The sequence below is a fragment of the Protobothrops mucrosquamatus genome, unplaced genomic scaffold (assembly GCF_001527695.2).
Source record: "Protobothrops mucrosquamatus isolate PMUCROS unplaced genomic scaffold, P.Mucros_1.0 scaffold140, whole genome shotgun sequence".
Taxonomy (NCBI): domain Eukaryota; kingdom Metazoa; phylum Chordata; class Lepidosauria; order Squamata; family Viperidae; genus Protobothrops; species Protobothrops mucrosquamatus.
The window spans coordinates 756,549-775,052 of NW_015386506.1; the positions used below are offsets into that span (position 1 = coordinate 756,549).

Consider the following 18,504-nt stretch of genomic DNA (forward strand, 5'->3'; position numbering starts at 1 on the left):
TTTTTACATCGTGGTGACCAAAACTGGATGCAGTATTCCAAGTGTGGCCTTACCAAGGCATTGTAAAGTGGTATTAATACTTCACGTGATCTTGATTCTATCCCTCTGTTAATGCAGCCTAGCACTGTGTTGGCTTTTTTGGCAGCTGCAGCACACTGCTGGCTCATATTTAAATGATTGTCCACTAGGACTCCGAGATTCCTCTCACAGTTACAGTACTACTATTGAGCAAGGTACCCCCTAGCCTATACTATACTTGTACATTTGGTTTTTCTTGCCTAAATGTAGAACCTTACTTTTTTCACCATTGAATTTCATTTTGTTAGATAGCGCCCAGTGTTCAAGATAGCGCCCAGTGTTCAAGGAGCCAAAATCAGGAGGAGACCAGGAACTTTCTGCTGAGAAAGACAATACTGCCTTTTCTCCCCTCTGTCTCACAGGTTCACAGGGCACCAGGCAGAAGGCTCATCCAGACTAGTAAGGCAGGAGCACAAGACAGGCAGAAGATTTTGTGGCTGTCAGCAAGGAGGTAAGCTTCAACAGTGAATCACCCCTGCTGGGCCTATCTCTAGCCTTGTGAGATAGAATGAGAGACTTGCTTGCTGCATACCAGGTGGGATAGCGTTGAAGAAGTAAGTTCGGACACACTCGTTGATCTGCATCTGCTGAATCCTGGGATCTTGCTCGTTCTTTATATCTTCTACAGCCAGGCAGAAAAGGAGTGGGGCTTCTGCATTGTGCAGCCGAAGGAAGTTCCTGAAGTACTCAAAATGGAGTGAGTTCCGCATCACTTCAGAAAGAGTTCTAAGAAGGAAAGAGAGATGAGGAGGCTTCAAGGGACTACTTTCCCATTAAGCTACACAGATGTTCAATCTCTAAAGATGGCGATGGAGTCCATTTAAAAATAATTTTAAAACAAACAATATTAATAACAAGTAATATCAATAAAAGATCCATGGTGCAGGAACATATTACAGTATGCAATTATTGACAAATCATATGGTAATGAAAATCACTAATTAATACTTAATTCACAGAAAAGGATTTACTTTCTTCCCTGTTTAGAACAGTATATCCTCTTCTGTTTAAAAACATCCTTTTTTTTCTATAAAACCAATTTTCTAGGCCTGATAATAAGAGTGCGGGGATTCATATTAGAGACATGTGGTTTAACACCCCTCCCCTCCCTTTTGGGGCCTGTTTTTGAGTCAGTGCTGACTTCCAGCGATTACCTGGACATATATCCCCGCAGGTTTTTTGGCAAGATTTCAGATGTGGTGTGCCATTTGCCTCTTTTCTAAGACTGAGAGTGAGTGACTGGCCCAAGGTAACCCAGCTGTATCTCTATTCAGTTATAAAACTTATAGAAGCTGGTGCTTCTTTGTGCCTGGCTAAATTTTCAATGGAAAAGGAGTAAATTGCCATGAGATCTCTGGAGAGAAGGAGGGAAAGAAATGTGTCAGATTAAATCATGTTTCAGAATATCCAAATAATGCTTAAGGAAAACAAAGCGAAACAACCCCTCCCCTTTGCTTCTAGGGAGCAGAGCTTCAGGGATCTATATACCCATCAGACCTTCCTTCCAGTTTTTTTCCTAAGGCTGTTTCTGATATCTCTTGTTCAGAAACTTGCTTCTTCATATAATCTATGTCTTACATTGCTTATTGGCTCCAATACTGCTCCTTCCTTTGGACTATGGAGACCATGGGAGGTTGCACATTTAGCAATTTAGGAAAAATCTCCTAATAGGCTACATCATAATATTAATATTTGCCTGCCTTGATCAGAGCCCCGAACTCTGCTTTGCTTCCTTTGTTGCAGAAGCAGGGAAAGCATACAATTTCACATAAGCAGCATTGGTATGCACAGTCATTTCTTGCATGCCTGACTTCAAATGGGATTGCAGATCTTCAAAGCAATACCAGATTTACAGTGCAAGCTTACCTATGTTCACTTGGTTAAATTTAACAGGCTTTAGTCCTGAAAAAAGCACACATAGGAGTGTAGCAATAAATGCTTAAAAAACATAAGACGGCAAGAGGTGATGGCCTAATCATTTCAAAGGTGCCAATACCTTCTTGGATCTTTGAAAAAATTGATGAACCCACCAAAACATGTGTTGATAGCATAGAATGAGCAACCTGCAAGGACTAGAGTAGACCTGACAACTTTATGAATTACACAAAATTCCACTGGTAGCAAGAGAGGGCTTCTGTTTAAATGAAAATAAGAGCTTTAGAGAAAATATCTTTATTTGGAGTTTGTCAAAGAAATGAAGAAGATATTTACTCCCTCACTCCATCTCTAATTCCCTGATCCATATTTCTTAGGTTTTTTTTTCTCCAGTTGCTATTTAATGAGCAAAGCCTGTTTGGCTAAAAATTGGATGAAATAGCAGAATGTATCCCTTCTGGGTAGATGAGATAAATACCTGGGCTTTGAAATTGGTTTCCTAACCACAGCCTTCCTCAGGAAGGAGAAACTTGATCTGGCCCATTGGAGACTCCTTTTGGGAACCACTGGCCGAACAAACACTTCTGTAAAGAAATAACAGGACATTTCCAGATAAGTACAATCTCTGTCTTATCTGATTTGGGAGCGGGGCAAGGAGCACCTTCTGAAGATGAGCGTAAAAGATTTGAAGCCTATATTAAATCTTCAATTCACCTGAGCATTAGCAGATGTAGGTTAGGATCTGCTCACAGAACAAATTAAACCCCTCCACACTGATTGATTGACATCATCATTGGCCATTTTAGATGCTTCTAGCTCTCCCCTGCTGCAATTGCAGTATCAGGAACCCTGGTGGCGCAGTGGTTAGAATGCAGTATTGCAGGCTAACTCTGCCCACAGACCTGGAGTTCGATCCTGCCAAGCTCAAGGTTGACTCAGCCTTCCATCCTTCTGAGGTCAGTAAAATTAGGACCCAGATTGTTGGGGGCAATATGCAAATAATGTTGACATTGCAAACCACCCAGAGAGTGCTGTAAAGCACTGTGTGACAATATACATACTGTAAGTCTAAGTGCTATTGCTATTTTATACTAACTGAGCATTGCCACTTTCCAGCACCAAGTGCCCTGCAGAAGAGGCTGCATTTTCCTTTGCTGTAACATACTGGATGGTTAGGATGGCCCTTGAAGGGAATGCTTCCCATCTCATGCTAGACATACCAGCAAGTCGGGAGGATAGGCAGAAGGCACAAAATGTGGGGCTGTAATGCCAAGAGACAAGCTGCCATGATGGACAGACTGAACATCTGCATATTATTTTTCATTATTTTATTTTATATGAGGGAGAAGAGAGATATTTTTAAATGTGAAGTGAAGATAGCTAACAATACCCAAGCAGCAATTGGTTGAGGCATTCGGCATTCCCTTATCAGTTAATAACTGGCAGGTTATAAGTGGCTGTCAGTTCTCCACCAGCCTCATCCGCTTACAAACAGCTAGATTTTTCCTGTTCCTGCAGTATCTTGTATCATCAGAATATCTTACTTCACTTCAATGGTGAAATCATAAAATTTGGCAACAAGAGTCTGAGGCGCTGGTACTCTGAAAATATGATATCCTTGCAGAATCTCAAGACTGCTGCAGGAAATACAGTTAGTCCTCATGCTTGGTTTAGCAACTGTTTGCAGTTCTGAAAGTGATGAAAAAGGAACTTTACAACCAATCATCACATTTACAACCTTCACAGATCTGTAAGAGGTGAGGAAAGCTGAAGTAGGATAATAAGCACAATCATGGTTTCACTTTGTGACTGCTTTGCTTAATGATCAATTGCTTTGCTTAGTCCCAATTGTGGTTGCTAAACAAGGAGTATCTGTACTTTATTTTTAGATGCCTCCAGATTTTTTTTCTTTTCCTATTCTGAGATATTAAGGTAACAGAAAGGAACCAATACTCCATAATCATCTCTATTGGGAGGTCTATTCTATTTTCTTCCATATTGTTTGTGAGCCAGGTGAATTCCTCTTGAATCCAGCACTCCAAGAACTCACTGCCTGATGGACATCTCTTGCAGAACTCCCTGAAGTTCTTGCTAAGAAGTTCCACAGCCATCTTGGGATTCAGCCGAGCCAGCTCCTCAAACGTCATGCCGCCATAATCTGTTGTTATGGGCAGGGGGAGAAACGGGAAGAACAAGCATGGGAGTCATTAGCAGTTTTGAGCTACCCGGTTGACTTGACTACTCAGGATTTGTTCATGTTATGGGGGAAGAAGTTACAACTCAGATGTAACTCAGTACACCATGAAATTGCAGGTGATTTTGTATCTGGCGTCACGAGAGATTCAGCCATGCATTTTAGACCCTATGGCTCCACTCTTAAAGCACTACAAGCAATTTTACCCAACCAGGAAGCAGACTCTAATTCAATCCAGCTACCTTTGCTCTCTGAGCCACCCAACGCTGCCCCAGTTCCAAAGAACCAGCTCTTGCGGTTCCAGAGATAAATCTCTGCAAACATGATCCCCTTACACTTCTGAGAGTTGGGTGGAAATCTGCCTCTGGACAGCTTTCTTGAAGGCACTCGCCAATTGACTATCTAGCACTCAGAATATGGCCCTTAGGTAATTCAATATGGAGACTCCTGCCACTCTCAAATCAAAGCAATATACACCGGCTCCATTTTTACCTCCGTAAAAAAGGACCTATGTTATATTATTTATTCGGTAACCAGAAAAAAGAGTGCAAAAGCAATAGGAAAATATGATCTTTTGAAGTCCTTGGGGTTCTCAGAACTCGGTTGCTTGCTTGCAGACATTTCATTACCCATCTAAGTGACATCATCAGCACAGCTCACAATATGAGTCTTTTCAGCCTACCTTCTGAAATATTCTATCTCTAGGGTTAAGGATGGACCTGACCCTACTGTCATTTTTTGTGAGAGCCTAAAGATCTGGTTTTGTGCTTGTTTCCGGGACCCCAAGTGGGTTAACGATTCATAACTGCTGTATATCTCTCAGTGTGTTCTGTGAATTATAATTGCTTGATTTTTATTTTTAACCTTGTTTGTTGCTCAGAATAATTTGTTGAGATGGGCAGCTATTTTATATTAAACAAACAAACAAACAAAGCTGGCTTACAAATGGAAATCTTGATTTTAATCTTGAATTTTGTGAATGAAGCAGGGCAGCATGTAATACAAGTCCTGGCTGTGTCTCCCAGAGTTGCCGAGTTAAAATTAATATTGACAATATTTTTGTTTGTGTGTATGTGTTTGTATACATATATAATGTGGATTCCCATATATATTATTCCATAATGTGAAACTGTGGGCTTGACGGCCCACATCTAGGATGCTACAGTTGAGTATGTATCTGAGTGACAGAAAATATTTTATTTGTATTCTTATATTAAAATGATTCAAACTGCTTTTTCCTTAATGAGAAACTGATCCACCCCCTCCCCATGTCCCCATATTGACTTCAAATACAACCCATCTCTGTTGGATGTTGGCCACTGAGCAATTCTCAGGGTCCTTTTAGGATAGAGATTTAAAACCATGCTAAGTACCAAGTGGACAGGAGCCATTTGACATGCTAAACCCAGGTCAAACCAATAGCAGTAAGAGACCTGTAGCAGCAGAGGCCTGTTTCTCATAGCATGCTAAGACAGTGTCTGACTTCCCACAATCCTTCAGTCAAAAATTACCCCATCCCATTGTAGCTTAAACAAGCATGTTGTATATCAACAAGATAAGTGTGGATCCATGTACCCCAAATATATTCTAAATTGCTAACCCTGGAAGGACTCAGATCTTGCTCTCCAGTTAAACACTGCTTTTGCTGAGCCAACTCTGTCAATTTACCCCTCTGTGGTGCAACAGGCTCCAATTCCATGAAAATAGAGCCTCCCATGGCCAGGTCCTGAATGCCCAACAGTTGCCAGTGCTCTCGTGTCAGCAGGTCAAAGTCCCTCATGCCAGCTAAGGCCTGGCTCAGATGCAAGGATTCAACAATCCTTTTGATCAACTGCAGGTTCTCAATTCTGTCATGCAGTTCTTCTGCATTTGGTTTCTTTTCCTTGCCACTCTGCAGAAGAAGATATTAATGTGCAAATTACAGCTGGTTATTCAAAGCAGTGAATGTTGGAATACTACACAATGCAGATCCATACAGAACTTTTTTTCTCAGACTCTGAGATTGGACTGCCAGATCTAGGCTGCGAAAATCTCTATGAGATGGAAGCTGACACAACTCTTAAAACTTTGCTGCCTTCAAGTAATCACTGAGACTTTTTTTTTTTTGCCCAAATCTTGCAGGCCTATTCTGAGAGACCTGGGGGCAGTATGTTCATTCTGAATCCCCCCTTTCTAATCTTGTACTTGCTTTCTAGAACCTTGTCAGTTTTTTTTTTAATTCACTGGTTTTTGGTCATCGAAGTCAGTACCTCAATAATCAGGAGTGCTTGGAGAAACGGAAATATCTGTCTGTTAAAACTCACTGCTTTTTGCAAACAAAGCCTTGAAGGACTACTTTTGAGTACATCTCTGGCCTAATCCAGCTGAAAGCACCATTCTTGAGCTATTCTGATGACCTTTAATTGAAACTATTTTTTAAAAGCTTGTTTCAACAGGTAACAGACCCTCATGTCACATGTTACCAAAGCAAATTCTCTAATCTTGTATCTAACATCTATTCCTTCTGAAATCTGACAACTTTTCTGCTCCAAGACTATACAAGTAGTCCTCAACTTACAACAGTTCATTTACAACAGCACTGAAAAAAAAGACTTATGACCATTTTTAACACTTATGACTATTGCAGCAACCCCATGGTCACGTGATCAAATTTCAGGCACTTGGCAATTGACTCATATTTATGATGGTTGCAATGTCCCAGGGTCAAGTGATCACCTTTTGCGACCTTCTGACAAGCAAAGTCAATGGAGAAAACAAATTCACTTAACAACCGTGTTACTAACTTAACAATTGCAGTGATTCGCTTCACAAACCTAGCAAGAAAGGTCGTAAAATGGGGGAAAATTCACTTAACAAATGTCTCACTTAACAACATAAATTTGGGCCTCCATTGTAACTTACAATGTATAGGTTTTGTTTCCCTTGTATTTTATTTGGATCCCTTACTTGTCTCTCCCACCTGAACTAAAGATCTCTGTAGCTCCCTCTTACCACATAATACAGGAACATTTTGTCATCATTCTGAAGAAACTCCTCATAGAGGAAGCTGAGTATCTAAAATGAACATAAGAACACCACCTAAGTAAATGATTTTTTTCAGTTTCACACGAATTGATTATTTAGCAATGACTAGATATTGCTCCTTTCCTTACTGTTGAATACTATTTTCTCCTCCCATTTTTTGAGTTGGCAGAAAATTGTACCATCAGAACATTTGATGCCTCCATTGCCAATCCTTATTTTGCCTCTATTGTGTCTGTTCCTCCTAACTTTCTTTCAAGCAATGGGTGACAAAGCCTAACAGATTTTATTTACCTTGGGTCTGCCTTTGGACAGTTTTAGAATAAGAGGGGGGGACTAGTATCTTAAGATGAGTTCAGCCAATGATGATTTAAGCCAGTGTCACTCATGGGCTGGAGACAATGTTAGCAATGCTTTAGGAACCCTGCAGAAATAAATTGTTATCAGAGCACATTTAAACCATGTTAGTTACAAGCAGTGAAGCACCCTTTCTATCTGTGAGGCAAACCATAGATATTGCATGCATCATAGCCCCAGGACCTAGCAAAGCTGCTAAAAGATTAGGTTGCTTTTCCTGGAAAAAAGATGGAGATGAGGGTCTTCCCACCTTACAGATTTCCTTCTGTGCCTTCAGGACCCAGGGAATCACATGACCAGAAGGCAGGAGATTCTGCAAACTCTGGAGTGTCGTTAGTTTCAGAGGCAGATGCCAATTGTTGCTCTGCGTCAGGTACAGCTCACAAATCCTTTCCCCCATCACGTGGCGCAGAAGGATGTTCCCTTCACCAAGGGAGCACAACATCATGCGCAAGAAGTCCTCCAGGTCATGCCACAGATCAAGCAGATGGACTTCTACTGCATAGTTCCGCCGCAGCAAAAACTCCCTGAAGGGGCGTCCTGCACATTTGTCAGCCATGAGCACCCAAGGAAGGAAGTCTAAGCATGGGGCAGATTTGACGAGGGTTTTCAGAGCAAGCATGGAAGGGAACTGCACCACAGGAGTGGAGGAGCGCAATTTGTTGAAGGTGCACTTGTCAGGGAACTCATCAGATATAGGGGAGGTGAAGAACTCACTTGGGCTACTTTTGGAGCTTGGTGATTCGTCGAAAGGCATCACATCCTCAGAGTCCCAGATGAGTTCCGTGTGACGAGCACTGGAACTTGAGAAGCTTTTTCTGGAGAAGGTCGGCTTCTTGGGAACCGGACTGCCTTTATGCGATTTGAGCTTCTGGCTGCGGCCATCTTTTTTTTTCCCTTTGTGAGAAAGGCTCCTACCTCCGATCTGATCCCAGATTTCCCTCTTGTTTTTCAAACTGTAGTAGGATTTTGTGTCCAGACTGCTTTCTCGGATGCTCATGGAAGGCAGAGCCGATGACTTCTGCCTCTGCAGGCCAGACTGAAGTGAACGGTCCTGATACTGCTTGAGCAGAGGGAGACATTTGGGCTCATCCTCCATGCTTAATTTGCAATGAATGAAGAAGTTGGGGAGCCAGTAGCTTTCAATCTTGAACAGGGCCACTTTCTGCATCTCACGTAGGATTTCCCTCCGAGTGTGGATGTGTTGCCGGTGGAAGGGAGTCTTTTTCAGAAGTGATTCTGGGAAGAGGAGAACAAATCAGAAAAAGAGGACTCAGGGATTTCCTTGTTTATGGAAGGAGGAAGAGGGCGTACCTGAATTCTTTAATCCCATGTTGACTTGTCTCTTTCTGATGTTTGGATCAGACCTAAGGAGGCCATTACTGAGCTGTTACTGCCTAGGCAAATCTTTCTGGGAATTTTCTGGCTGGGAATTTTGCAAGTTCAATTTGAGCATATTTGCAGGGATGCCAGTTTGAGGAAGCTCAGATAATCTGTTTCAAGTATTTTCTATGCTTCTGATAGCTGACTCTTCTTTGCGATTTTAAATGTCAAGGAACATTTCAAGCCTACACATGCACAGATTTGTAAAATGGCTATATGTAAAAAAATATACTCAAGTACCCCTTTCTAGAGTCTAAATGGCTGTGTGCTCATACGAAACATAAATTTTAATAGTTAAAGGCCTAAGGGCTGCATTATCATGTGTTAATATGGTTGGTTCTTTTGTGGTTTTAAGGCTTTTGCAACCCTTGTCTGTTTCATTGGTTTGTGGTTTAATATACTATGTGAATTCAGAACATGAAGCAATTCAGTACATCAGTTTAAGTGTATTATGCAAGTACATCTACTGAGTGCTATTCTGTCCAGGTTTCCTGAGGGTAATTGTGAGGGAAATTTATTATGTTGAATAGAACCTCAGTGTTGAGGCAGTTTTGTGTCCGTGTGTGTGTGTGTGTGTGTGTGTAGAGATTTTCCATGCAAAGAAAAGGAAAAGCAGATGGAAATGTAAGGCTCTTTGGAAGCATGGGTTTCATCTTTGTTGGGAAGCAAGTTACTGGCCTAGATAGGTTTTGCTCTAGAAGGTTCTTCATATAACCTTCTTTGAAGAAAGCATAGCCAGCACAATCTCTAGGAGAGATATTCATCTAGAGGAATTTATAAATCCTTGGTAAGACCACACCTGGAATACCGCTTCCAATTTTGGTCACCACATTACAAAAAGATGTTGAGACTTTGGAAAAAGTGCAAAGAAGAGCAACTAAGATGATTGAGGGCCTGTAAACAAAAGCATATGAAGAACAGTTGCAGGAATTGGGTATGGCCAGTTTAGAGAAAGAAGGATGAGGGGTGACATGATAGCAGTATTCAAGTATTTGAGGGGCTGTCACAAAGAAGAGGGAGTCAACTTATTTTCCAAAGCACCAGAAGGCAAGACAAGAAGCAATGGATGGAAACTAATCGAGGAGAGAAGCAACCTGGAATTAAGGAAAAACTTCCTAATAGTGGGGACAATTAACCAATGGAACAGCTTGCCTTCAGAAGTTGTAGGTGCTTCATCACTGGAGGTTTTTAAGAAAAGACTGGACAACCACATGTATGAAATGGTATAGGATTTCCTGCTTGAGCAGGGGGTTGGAAGACCTCCAAGGTTCTTTCTAGCTCTATTCTGATTGACTGAATCATGGAATGAATCAAGACTTTCTCTTCCTGCAGTGAATCAATAAGCAATCCTTTAGGTTCCTGGAGATGTTGGATTGGTAAGTGGTTTAATGAATCTGGATATTTGATTCCTACAGTTTTCTCATAATATGTAGCTAGAAAAGGACAATTCTGACCCCAAGATATATGTTCACTTACCAACAGTTGTGTTACAGAGGGTGACAACTGTAGACCCTTCTTGCAAGTGGGTGGCCATCAGGATCTGGATCAGTGACACATAGAGATCTTGCTGGGATTCATCTCTTTCATCAATCCCAAGTATCCTTTCTGCAGCAAGCCAGAACTTGGTGAGCTCTTCTCCTATATACATTAGGATAGAACTATTTGATTTTGCCACCTCTTTAGTCCCCAACAATACCAGATACTAGCAAAATAGCTCAACATTTAGATATTCCACTCAGTGGTTCTTCCTTTGCTTTTTTGTAAAAAAAAAAAAAAAAGTAGGTTTGTCTGTGGAAATTCTTTAATCCTCCACTGATCTTAAGGAAATATTCCTGCAATAAAGCCAACCTCTGGGGTTGTGGTATCATGGACCTCTGGTATGAGAACATGACCAGAGTTGCTGTATCAGTAACATGGGTGGGATAGAAATTCAATGAATGAATGAATGAATGAATGAATGAATGAATGAATGAATGAATGAATGACATAGATGGTAGTTCTATTGTCTAGTCTGAAACTTAAATAAGGAAAGAGATTCATGAGGTATGGTTAAAGGAACCAGGCTAGAAACCAAAAGTCTTAGGTGACTTTGGATCAGTCACTCTCTCTCAGTCCTAGAAGGTAATTGCAAGTCATGTCTGAAAACATTGCCAGGAGTGACTCCAAAGCACACGTAGGATGCCACTTGTGGATAGATAACTAAGTAATTGCCTACTGTCTGCATCAAGAGGAGGTCTGTAAAAACGCTCCTATTAAGGTCACTTCCCTGTCTGGAAAGAAACATAACAGAATTTGAAGTGGGGGTAAAGAAAGTCCTAATGCTAGCCTTAGAGTAGTGGAACTGATATGAAAGCATTCTCATGGGGTGGAGTCTAACTCTGTTTTTTCTCTTACAAGAAAAAGCAAATGAACAGTCAAAGCTACGCTAAAGAAAGCTGATGGGCTACTGTCTGTGCAAATGCACCTTTGGGTGACTCCCCTCTCCCAAAATATAATTTCTTTGATTTCATTTCATAAAAGAATGGTGATGCAATGAGTATTTCCATTTAGGGTTGCCAGGTCTGCTTCCAAAAAATAGCGGACAAGCGGGGGTGGTGGTGGTTAAGTAGTAAAAAAAGTAGACTGTACAGCTTTAGATTACGTACCATTTCATCATAAAGCTTTTGAATAAAAAAAATGTCCACTATTTTGTGAAAAAAATAGTGAACATAATGTGAAAAAAGTGGACTGTCCACTCAAATAGTGGACACCTGGCAAACCTTTTTCCATTTGCCCCATGGGAGAATGTACAAGACTGACAAATAAATCAGAACTAGATATTTAAGCATCTTTCTTTAGTTAGCAAATCTGGATATGTTCATGCCATAACCAAAAATGTGTTCTTCGCCCAAAGGGAGACTGAATGGGCATATTCTTACCAGCTCCTTAACTGAAGGCAGAAACCATAAAGGAGCTTGTTATAAAATAACAGGCTGGCCTAATTTAATCAGGCCTGTAGTTTGCCTAGTTTCATAACCATCCCCAGTGTTTGTCTCCCTTTGGATATGGTGGCTGGGCTAGGATGACCCCTAGAGGCTAGCAAAAGACAAAGCAAATTCTGACTCTTTGCTGACATCTTGTGGTAATCAATATTTTTGCAACCCAGATATGTTAACCCCAGACTAGGTAGGAATTATGCTTCCTCTCTGCTTTTATATCTATCCCACCCTGCAAACCCTTCCTCTTTCTCATCAGTAGCAGGTTGTAAGATTTTTTTTCCCTAGTAACCACTGATTAGGACAGTATTTTACTCTTTTCTTTTTCTTTTCTTTTCTTTTCTTTTTTTGCATTTGTGTTTCCAAGGCATAGAATTTAGGACAGCAGTGTTGAAGGCTGGTGTGATCACAGCTAATCTCTTTTGCTGGTCATATCACCCACACCAGATTTTGCATGTTTTCTAAAAAGGGACAAGGCAGGAAATACTGCTCAGATCAAGGATGGTATATTAATCCTAGCTCTGTAGGATTTCAGGAAGAACATTTTTGCCAACCTATTAAATTTCAAACAGTCAAGGATTGGAACCAGGGGCCTCTTCCTGTTCTTCATCCTTTGAGCTATGGTCCCATTGATCTGGGAGAGGAATCGTTCAACTCTCTTTAGCTCCGTTTCTCTTTGAGTGTGATTTTTGGTGCTGCCTTGTCTACCTGCCATTCCTTGCATGAAGGACCGAAAACGCCACATGCCTCTGCTGCCAGCAATGCATTTCTCAAGCAGCCACTGATCAGCCTTTTTCCATCGCAACATCTCCGCTGCAAAAGAAAAACAAAGACAATGTCACCAGAGAACATTTTTTCAGGGGTGAAATGGGGGTCCTTTCCCATGGCTTAGAAACTACTTGTTTTTGTACCAGAAGTAACAAAATAGGGGGGGGGGGACCCAAGCAGCTCATCAACTGGACTTTTTCTACTGAAAAGGCCTGGAATTAGCATCCATATCAGCTGATCTAATGCATTTATTTAATTGTGCCTGGCTGTCCACTGAAAACCCAGCATTTGCTTCTTTCTATGTAAATATAATTAATCCAGGTGCAATTTTCAACTCCATTACTCACCAGCCAGTTTGCACTTCAGATTTATAAGATCAAAAGCTTGCACAATGATGGAGTGCTCTGTAACAAGATCCATCTGTCTGTTTTTAACCTGAACCACTTTCATTGGAAAGGTCTGGTGAATGGTGATTTTTTTATATAGCAAAATCTGCCTTGAACAACTTTAATTTTAGTGAGAGATTAGCTTAAGTACACTTTTTCATAAAGTGTAAAGATATAATCTGGCAGAATGCAACTAATACTAAATGTATAAGCTTGGAACTGAATTTTTTTATTTTTTATTTTTGTCTTCAGGTCAGTGTTGATTTCTGGTGAATACTGGACAAGTCCCTGCAGTTTTATTGGCAAGATTTTTCAGAAGTGATTTGCTATGATCTTCTTTCTAGAGTAGAGAGAAAGTGACTGGCCCAAAGTCACCCAGCTGGCTTTGTGCCTAAGGCAGAAATAGAACTCATGATTCCCCAGTTTCTAGGCTGGTGCCTTAACCACTATACAATACTGGGTATTTTGGAATTGATTTAGTGGCAGTTTCTTGGGGACAGCATGCAAAGTGTTGGAGAACTTGAACCAGATGGGCAAACCTTATTGCTTAATAAAATGTGCCTTCTCTGCCTTGTCATATTCACAACATTTGGAAAATAAGGCTCTTAGTGTAACCCACAATTACTGCTGGGGTAAATCACTGGTTTCTTTCTGATTGTTGGTCAGGCTGGTCTAGTAAAATGGAAAATAGCTACTTACCGAACAGAATTTATAACTCCTTAAGTAAGAATAACAACAAAACATCAGCATGATCAATACTTAGCAATGGAAAGTTTTTGCAGAATTTCTATTGGGTTTAATTCACTTTGGTTGGGACAGTAGTAGAATGTAGGGCTCTGTAGTGCTGAAGACAATGCTGGAGTGCAAGGGTAGCTGTCTGCAAACCTGGAAAGTAGTCATGGCTCTTTCTAGACTCATGAGACAACAAAGCAAAGGTGCAATTCCAGGGAAAAAAATGGCTGCAATAAGGACTTGCAGTCGGGTGCTATATTCATACCTCTGTACATTCTGAAGGTTTTTTAGAATCAGATTCAAAGCAGTGCTCTTAACAGTGGCCCTTTCATTAAAGTGACATCTACATGGTCTTTAGCTGGCAGAAAAAACCTGTGGTCGCAAAGTTTGCTACCAATCCCTATCCTGACTCTTTTGCTCCTGCCCTAGCTTGCCATTGGATGGTAGAGTCCTGATTCTGGATACACAGGGTATGTTAAGTGAAGTCATTGGATGAGCCATCGCTTTGTTGCCCCTCCTTTTTTTGTTAGCAGTTGATGTAACCACCTGCCAATGAAAGCATTATGATGGAGGGATGTTTTGTCAGATGGTTAGGGCCATTGGAGTAGCTATCTGTCACAACTTGATACTTGCTCAGTGCATAGGATAATTGATCCGAGGGGTGGGAAATCTGCCCAATGAGGCAAATTCCCCCACTTTACTCAACAGCTCTTGACAACAAATTTGTTTTGACTATGAGCTTAGCACACTAATAAATCCGTGTTCAGAAGAAGCCTATTCAGCCCTTAATTATTAAAATGCTTCATAATGTGAGACATGTTCTTCTACTGTACTGGGAAGTTTTGCACCTTGAATCATATGTTCCATGGGACTGAATTGGGTTCCCACCATCCACCAAAGTGCTAAACCCACATTCAAAACAAGTCTGCCAGACAACTAATGGCAGGGCTTGTTCTGAGCATGAGTTTAGTACCTTTTCTAACAAGGAGGCAATTGAGCAGCTTATATGTGAACTTCAGGAAGTACTGGGCCCTTTCTTTCAATCCATTGCCATTTCTCCAGCAGCCTGCAGCTCCTTGGCTTTACAGATTTACATTAGAACTTCCACTGGGATTGTTGAGTAGTAGTGCCTTGTAGGAGTAGTAATATTACTACCTGAGATACCTCTGCTCTTGAGCAGTTGTTGGAAAATTTCCCTTTCCCCTGGACAAATTCAAAAACATTGTCTATCCTGCCTCTCAGTCCAAAAGCAAGGTGCTCAGTTCCAAAAAATTATATCCTCACTCTCCCAAAAACCCCATGTCCTGTCTATGTTAACTTTCCACATTTAGCTTCAACTCTCACCTGCCTCTGGAGAGCGGATGAAACTGACAAGCTCCTCACAGAGTACATAGTGAAGAAACAGATTTGTTTTGCAGAAGAAAGGCAGCCGATGCTTCTCCATCCAATTCAACAGGCCTTTGTGCTTTGATACCTGTATGAACCCCCAAAACAACAATGAGACCTTTTAAAATAATCTGCATGAGCCAAAGATCTGCATGAGCAAGAAAAGAATTGCCGTTCTGGAATACAGGGACCTTGGAGAATATTCTGGCTTGTTTTCTAGAGGACATGTGACCACATGTGAGTGATTCTGTCAGAAGAAAGGATTAACCATGACTTAAAACCTACTGTATTTGTACCTGAGATTAAGAATACCCATGGTATGGACAGATTCAGTATATTCTGGTTACCATGGCAATGGCACAAAATTTGGCCACCATTCTGGAGACTTTCCAGTGCTGATTACTGTATATAGAAGCCAGAAATACTGGACCTGAATGTACTCTAAGTATAGAAGAATATAAGAGGAGTAAAGCATATGAATTAACAGATGAAAGAAGGAAAATAAGTATATTGTGTGCCTGTAGGGCTAAGGGAAAGGAAAGGGAGAAATAAATGTGAAGCTGTAGCTGAGTCACAACAACCTCGAACAAGTAGATGAATCTGTGTACCTTGCTAGATGAGTGAACTAGATTTAATAAATCTTATTTTCTTTTTTCTTATTTCCTTTTATTTCCTTACAGCTTACTGCCTTTAAGGGCTTTATATAGCCTTGTATAACCTTGATTATATTGAAGGAGAAAACCTTGAGGATCTACGTAGTCTGGTACTGTATGTATCAAATTTCCTTTGTGGATTCTGGGTTACACAAAGTAGTTGTTGATGTAAGACATGGGCGTATGTCCCTACAGATCTCAATTCACACTGTAAAACATAACACACTTTGAAGAATTGACCATAAATCATAGGTATATTTCTGATCAAGCACCCCTCATTGTGCCTTGATTTGTGGTGAGGCATTTTTAATATACTTTGGTTTTTTAAACATTTTTGTACTTTAATCTTATGGAAAAGGATTACTAGTAATGCTAATTATTAGTCATGATTAGACTACAGGATTATATTGAGGCTAAATTTAATATGCTACATTTCCAAGACCTGGAATAAATCAGTGACGTCCATCCTCCAGTGCATAATTTCATCACAACATTGAAAAATCATACCTGGTTGCATGGTAACTCTGGCCACAGATACCACTGACGCGTTCTGCAGATGAAAAGAGGTGTCTGACCGAACACCTGCAGAGAGAGAAGAAGAGGAGGGGAGACAGACAGGGACTCACACATCTTGCTATGCCTAACCAATCATATTACGTCTTAGCATGGTGTAGGAACCCAGCTGTATACGGGCAAGGCTTCCTTAGCAAAGCTGCTGTTTAGGCTCAGATATTGGTGGGCTGTACCTCCCTTCATCATGATTAATGGGTATATTGGCTAAAACTGAGGCAACCTCATTGGGAGTTGGTCACACTCTGTTGACTGTAATTAATAACCCATGTTTAATAAATAAAATCAGGGTTGAAAATTGGCAATCGTTCTTAGGCAAGTAGAAAGTAGCATAAAAGACGTTTTGGTTCCCATGGGTATAGACATGTTTATTTTCTTCTTCCCCTTGGTTTCCTAATGGGAATAAATTTTTATGGACTTTTTGAAACAAAACCCATTGCACAAAAGAACACATGTGAAAATGGGAGAAGAATATACAGGTAGCCCTCCATTTACAGCCATAATTGAGCCTAACATTTCTCTTGCTAAGTGAGACATATGTTAAGTGAGTTTTGCCCCATTTTACGGCCTTTCTTGCCATGATTGTGAAGCAAATCACCGAAGTTGTTAAATTAGTAACATGGTTATTAAGTGAATCTGGCTTCCCCATTAACTTTGCTTGTCAGAAGGTTGCAAAAGGTGACTCACATGACTCCAGGACACTGCAACCATCATAAATACCTACCAGTTGCCAAAAGTTCAAATTCTGATCACATAACTGTGAGGATGCTGTAAGTTGTTAAGTGTGAAAAATGATTATGTCACTTTTTTCAGTGCCATTATAACTTTGAACTATCATTAAACGAACTGTTGTAAGTTGAGGACTACCTATATATCATGTTAGGAACCTTGCTTCAGGCAAATCTTAAACACATTGTAAAAAGAATCAAAGTAAAACATTATCTTCATATCCTGCCTAGATATAGACGTACTGTAGATGTATAGATACAGTAGGTGCAATTTACAGAATTAGCACTTACTGATTTCTTAAAACAACGTTTCTTGACTTCAGCAACTTTAAGCTACGTGGACTTCAACTTCCAGAATTCCTCAGCCAGCAAGATGAATAGAAGCCTTACAAAGACCCAACCATATCCCGCCCCCACCTTCTGTGAGCAGTGGAAAGGAATTGGGGATTCTTTCTGATACAACATCAGAAGCAAAAGATAAAATTTGGACTAGGATTACGATGTGGACAAATAATTAAATTCCCACTCTCCACACCTTACTTCCAGAAATGCAATTAGCAATTCATGCTAATTGCTTGAAAAATGGGTTGGGCCCAGGAGATTAAGGATATTAACAATTTCAGGGCCCTTTCTCAGAGGTAAGACATGGCTGTGCTGCTGCACCCAGCTGAATGTGCTTAGGGTCAGGTCTCACCTTCATAAGTGTATCTTCATACACAGAATCTTTTTTCACTGTCTGGCTGATGCCATTTAGTGGGCATCAGGATTTCTGCAGCCTAGATATGATAGTTATGCTACATGACATGTAGGATTGCAGATGAGATAGTAACAGTCAGATGTGGCTGGTTTAAAACAGAATAGAATGTATTCTTTAAAAATACAACATATGTAGTCGATTTAGTGATGTAGAAGAATGAGCAAGAATTTGTCATCATTCCAAACCTGGAACGGTCCACTTGTAAATTCTCATCAATTGTATTCCATGTGAGTAAGAATCCATACAGCACTTGACCCAGAATTATGTGGGGGTTTTTTTTTGTATGAATGAACGACTTCTATTCTGTTATGCAGGAGAAAGAAGAGCATGCATTCTGAGAAGGATTAAATATGGTCTCTGGTTCAGTAACTCCAACCTCTGAGAATTTCAACTGTTCCTTGTTTTTTAAAGAATTCCATTAGAGTAGAGCTAAGCAATACTGGGCATACTCTGTCTGGGCTCAGAAGTTAAGCAGAGTAAAGTACAATTTACATCCAGATGGGAGACCTCCAGGAAATTCCAGAGCTGTAAGCTAGATGGGGAAGCTGAAAACATCCCAGAAGGAAATGACAAGCTACTTCCATCCTGTCCTTAAGAGAACTGAGTGGATGTGTCCATGAAATCACCATGAGTTGAGCCCA

General features: G+C 40.6%; 1 protein-coding gene across 1 annotated transcript in view; it reads right to left on the bottom strand.

The window, feature by feature from the left end:
• Window positions 1-18,504, bottom strand: part of RGSL1 (regulator of G protein signaling like 1) — a 48,544-nt gene that overhangs the window by 15,982 nt on the left and 14,058 nt on the right. The window contains exons 6-15 of the mRNA XM_029283567.1: window positions 16,316-16,390; window positions 15,114-15,243; window positions 12,592-12,696; window positions 10,385-10,546; window positions 7,776-8,764; window positions 7,139-7,201; window positions 5,816-6,038; window positions 4,004-4,111; window positions 2,432-2,537; window positions 611-804 (exon numbers count right to left, since the gene is read on the bottom strand). Of these exons, the coding sequence (XP_029139400.1) occupies window positions 611-804; window positions 2,432-2,537; window positions 4,004-4,111; window positions 5,816-6,038; window positions 7,139-7,201; window positions 7,776-8,764; window positions 10,385-10,546; window positions 12,592-12,696; window positions 15,114-15,243; window positions 16,316-16,390 (2,155 nt within the window). The remainder of the gene's footprint in view (window positions 1-610; window positions 805-2,431; window positions 2,538-4,003; window positions 4,112-5,815; window positions 6,039-7,138; window positions 7,202-7,775; window positions 8,765-10,384; window positions 10,547-12,591; window positions 12,697-15,113; window positions 15,244-16,315; window positions 16,391-18,504) is intronic.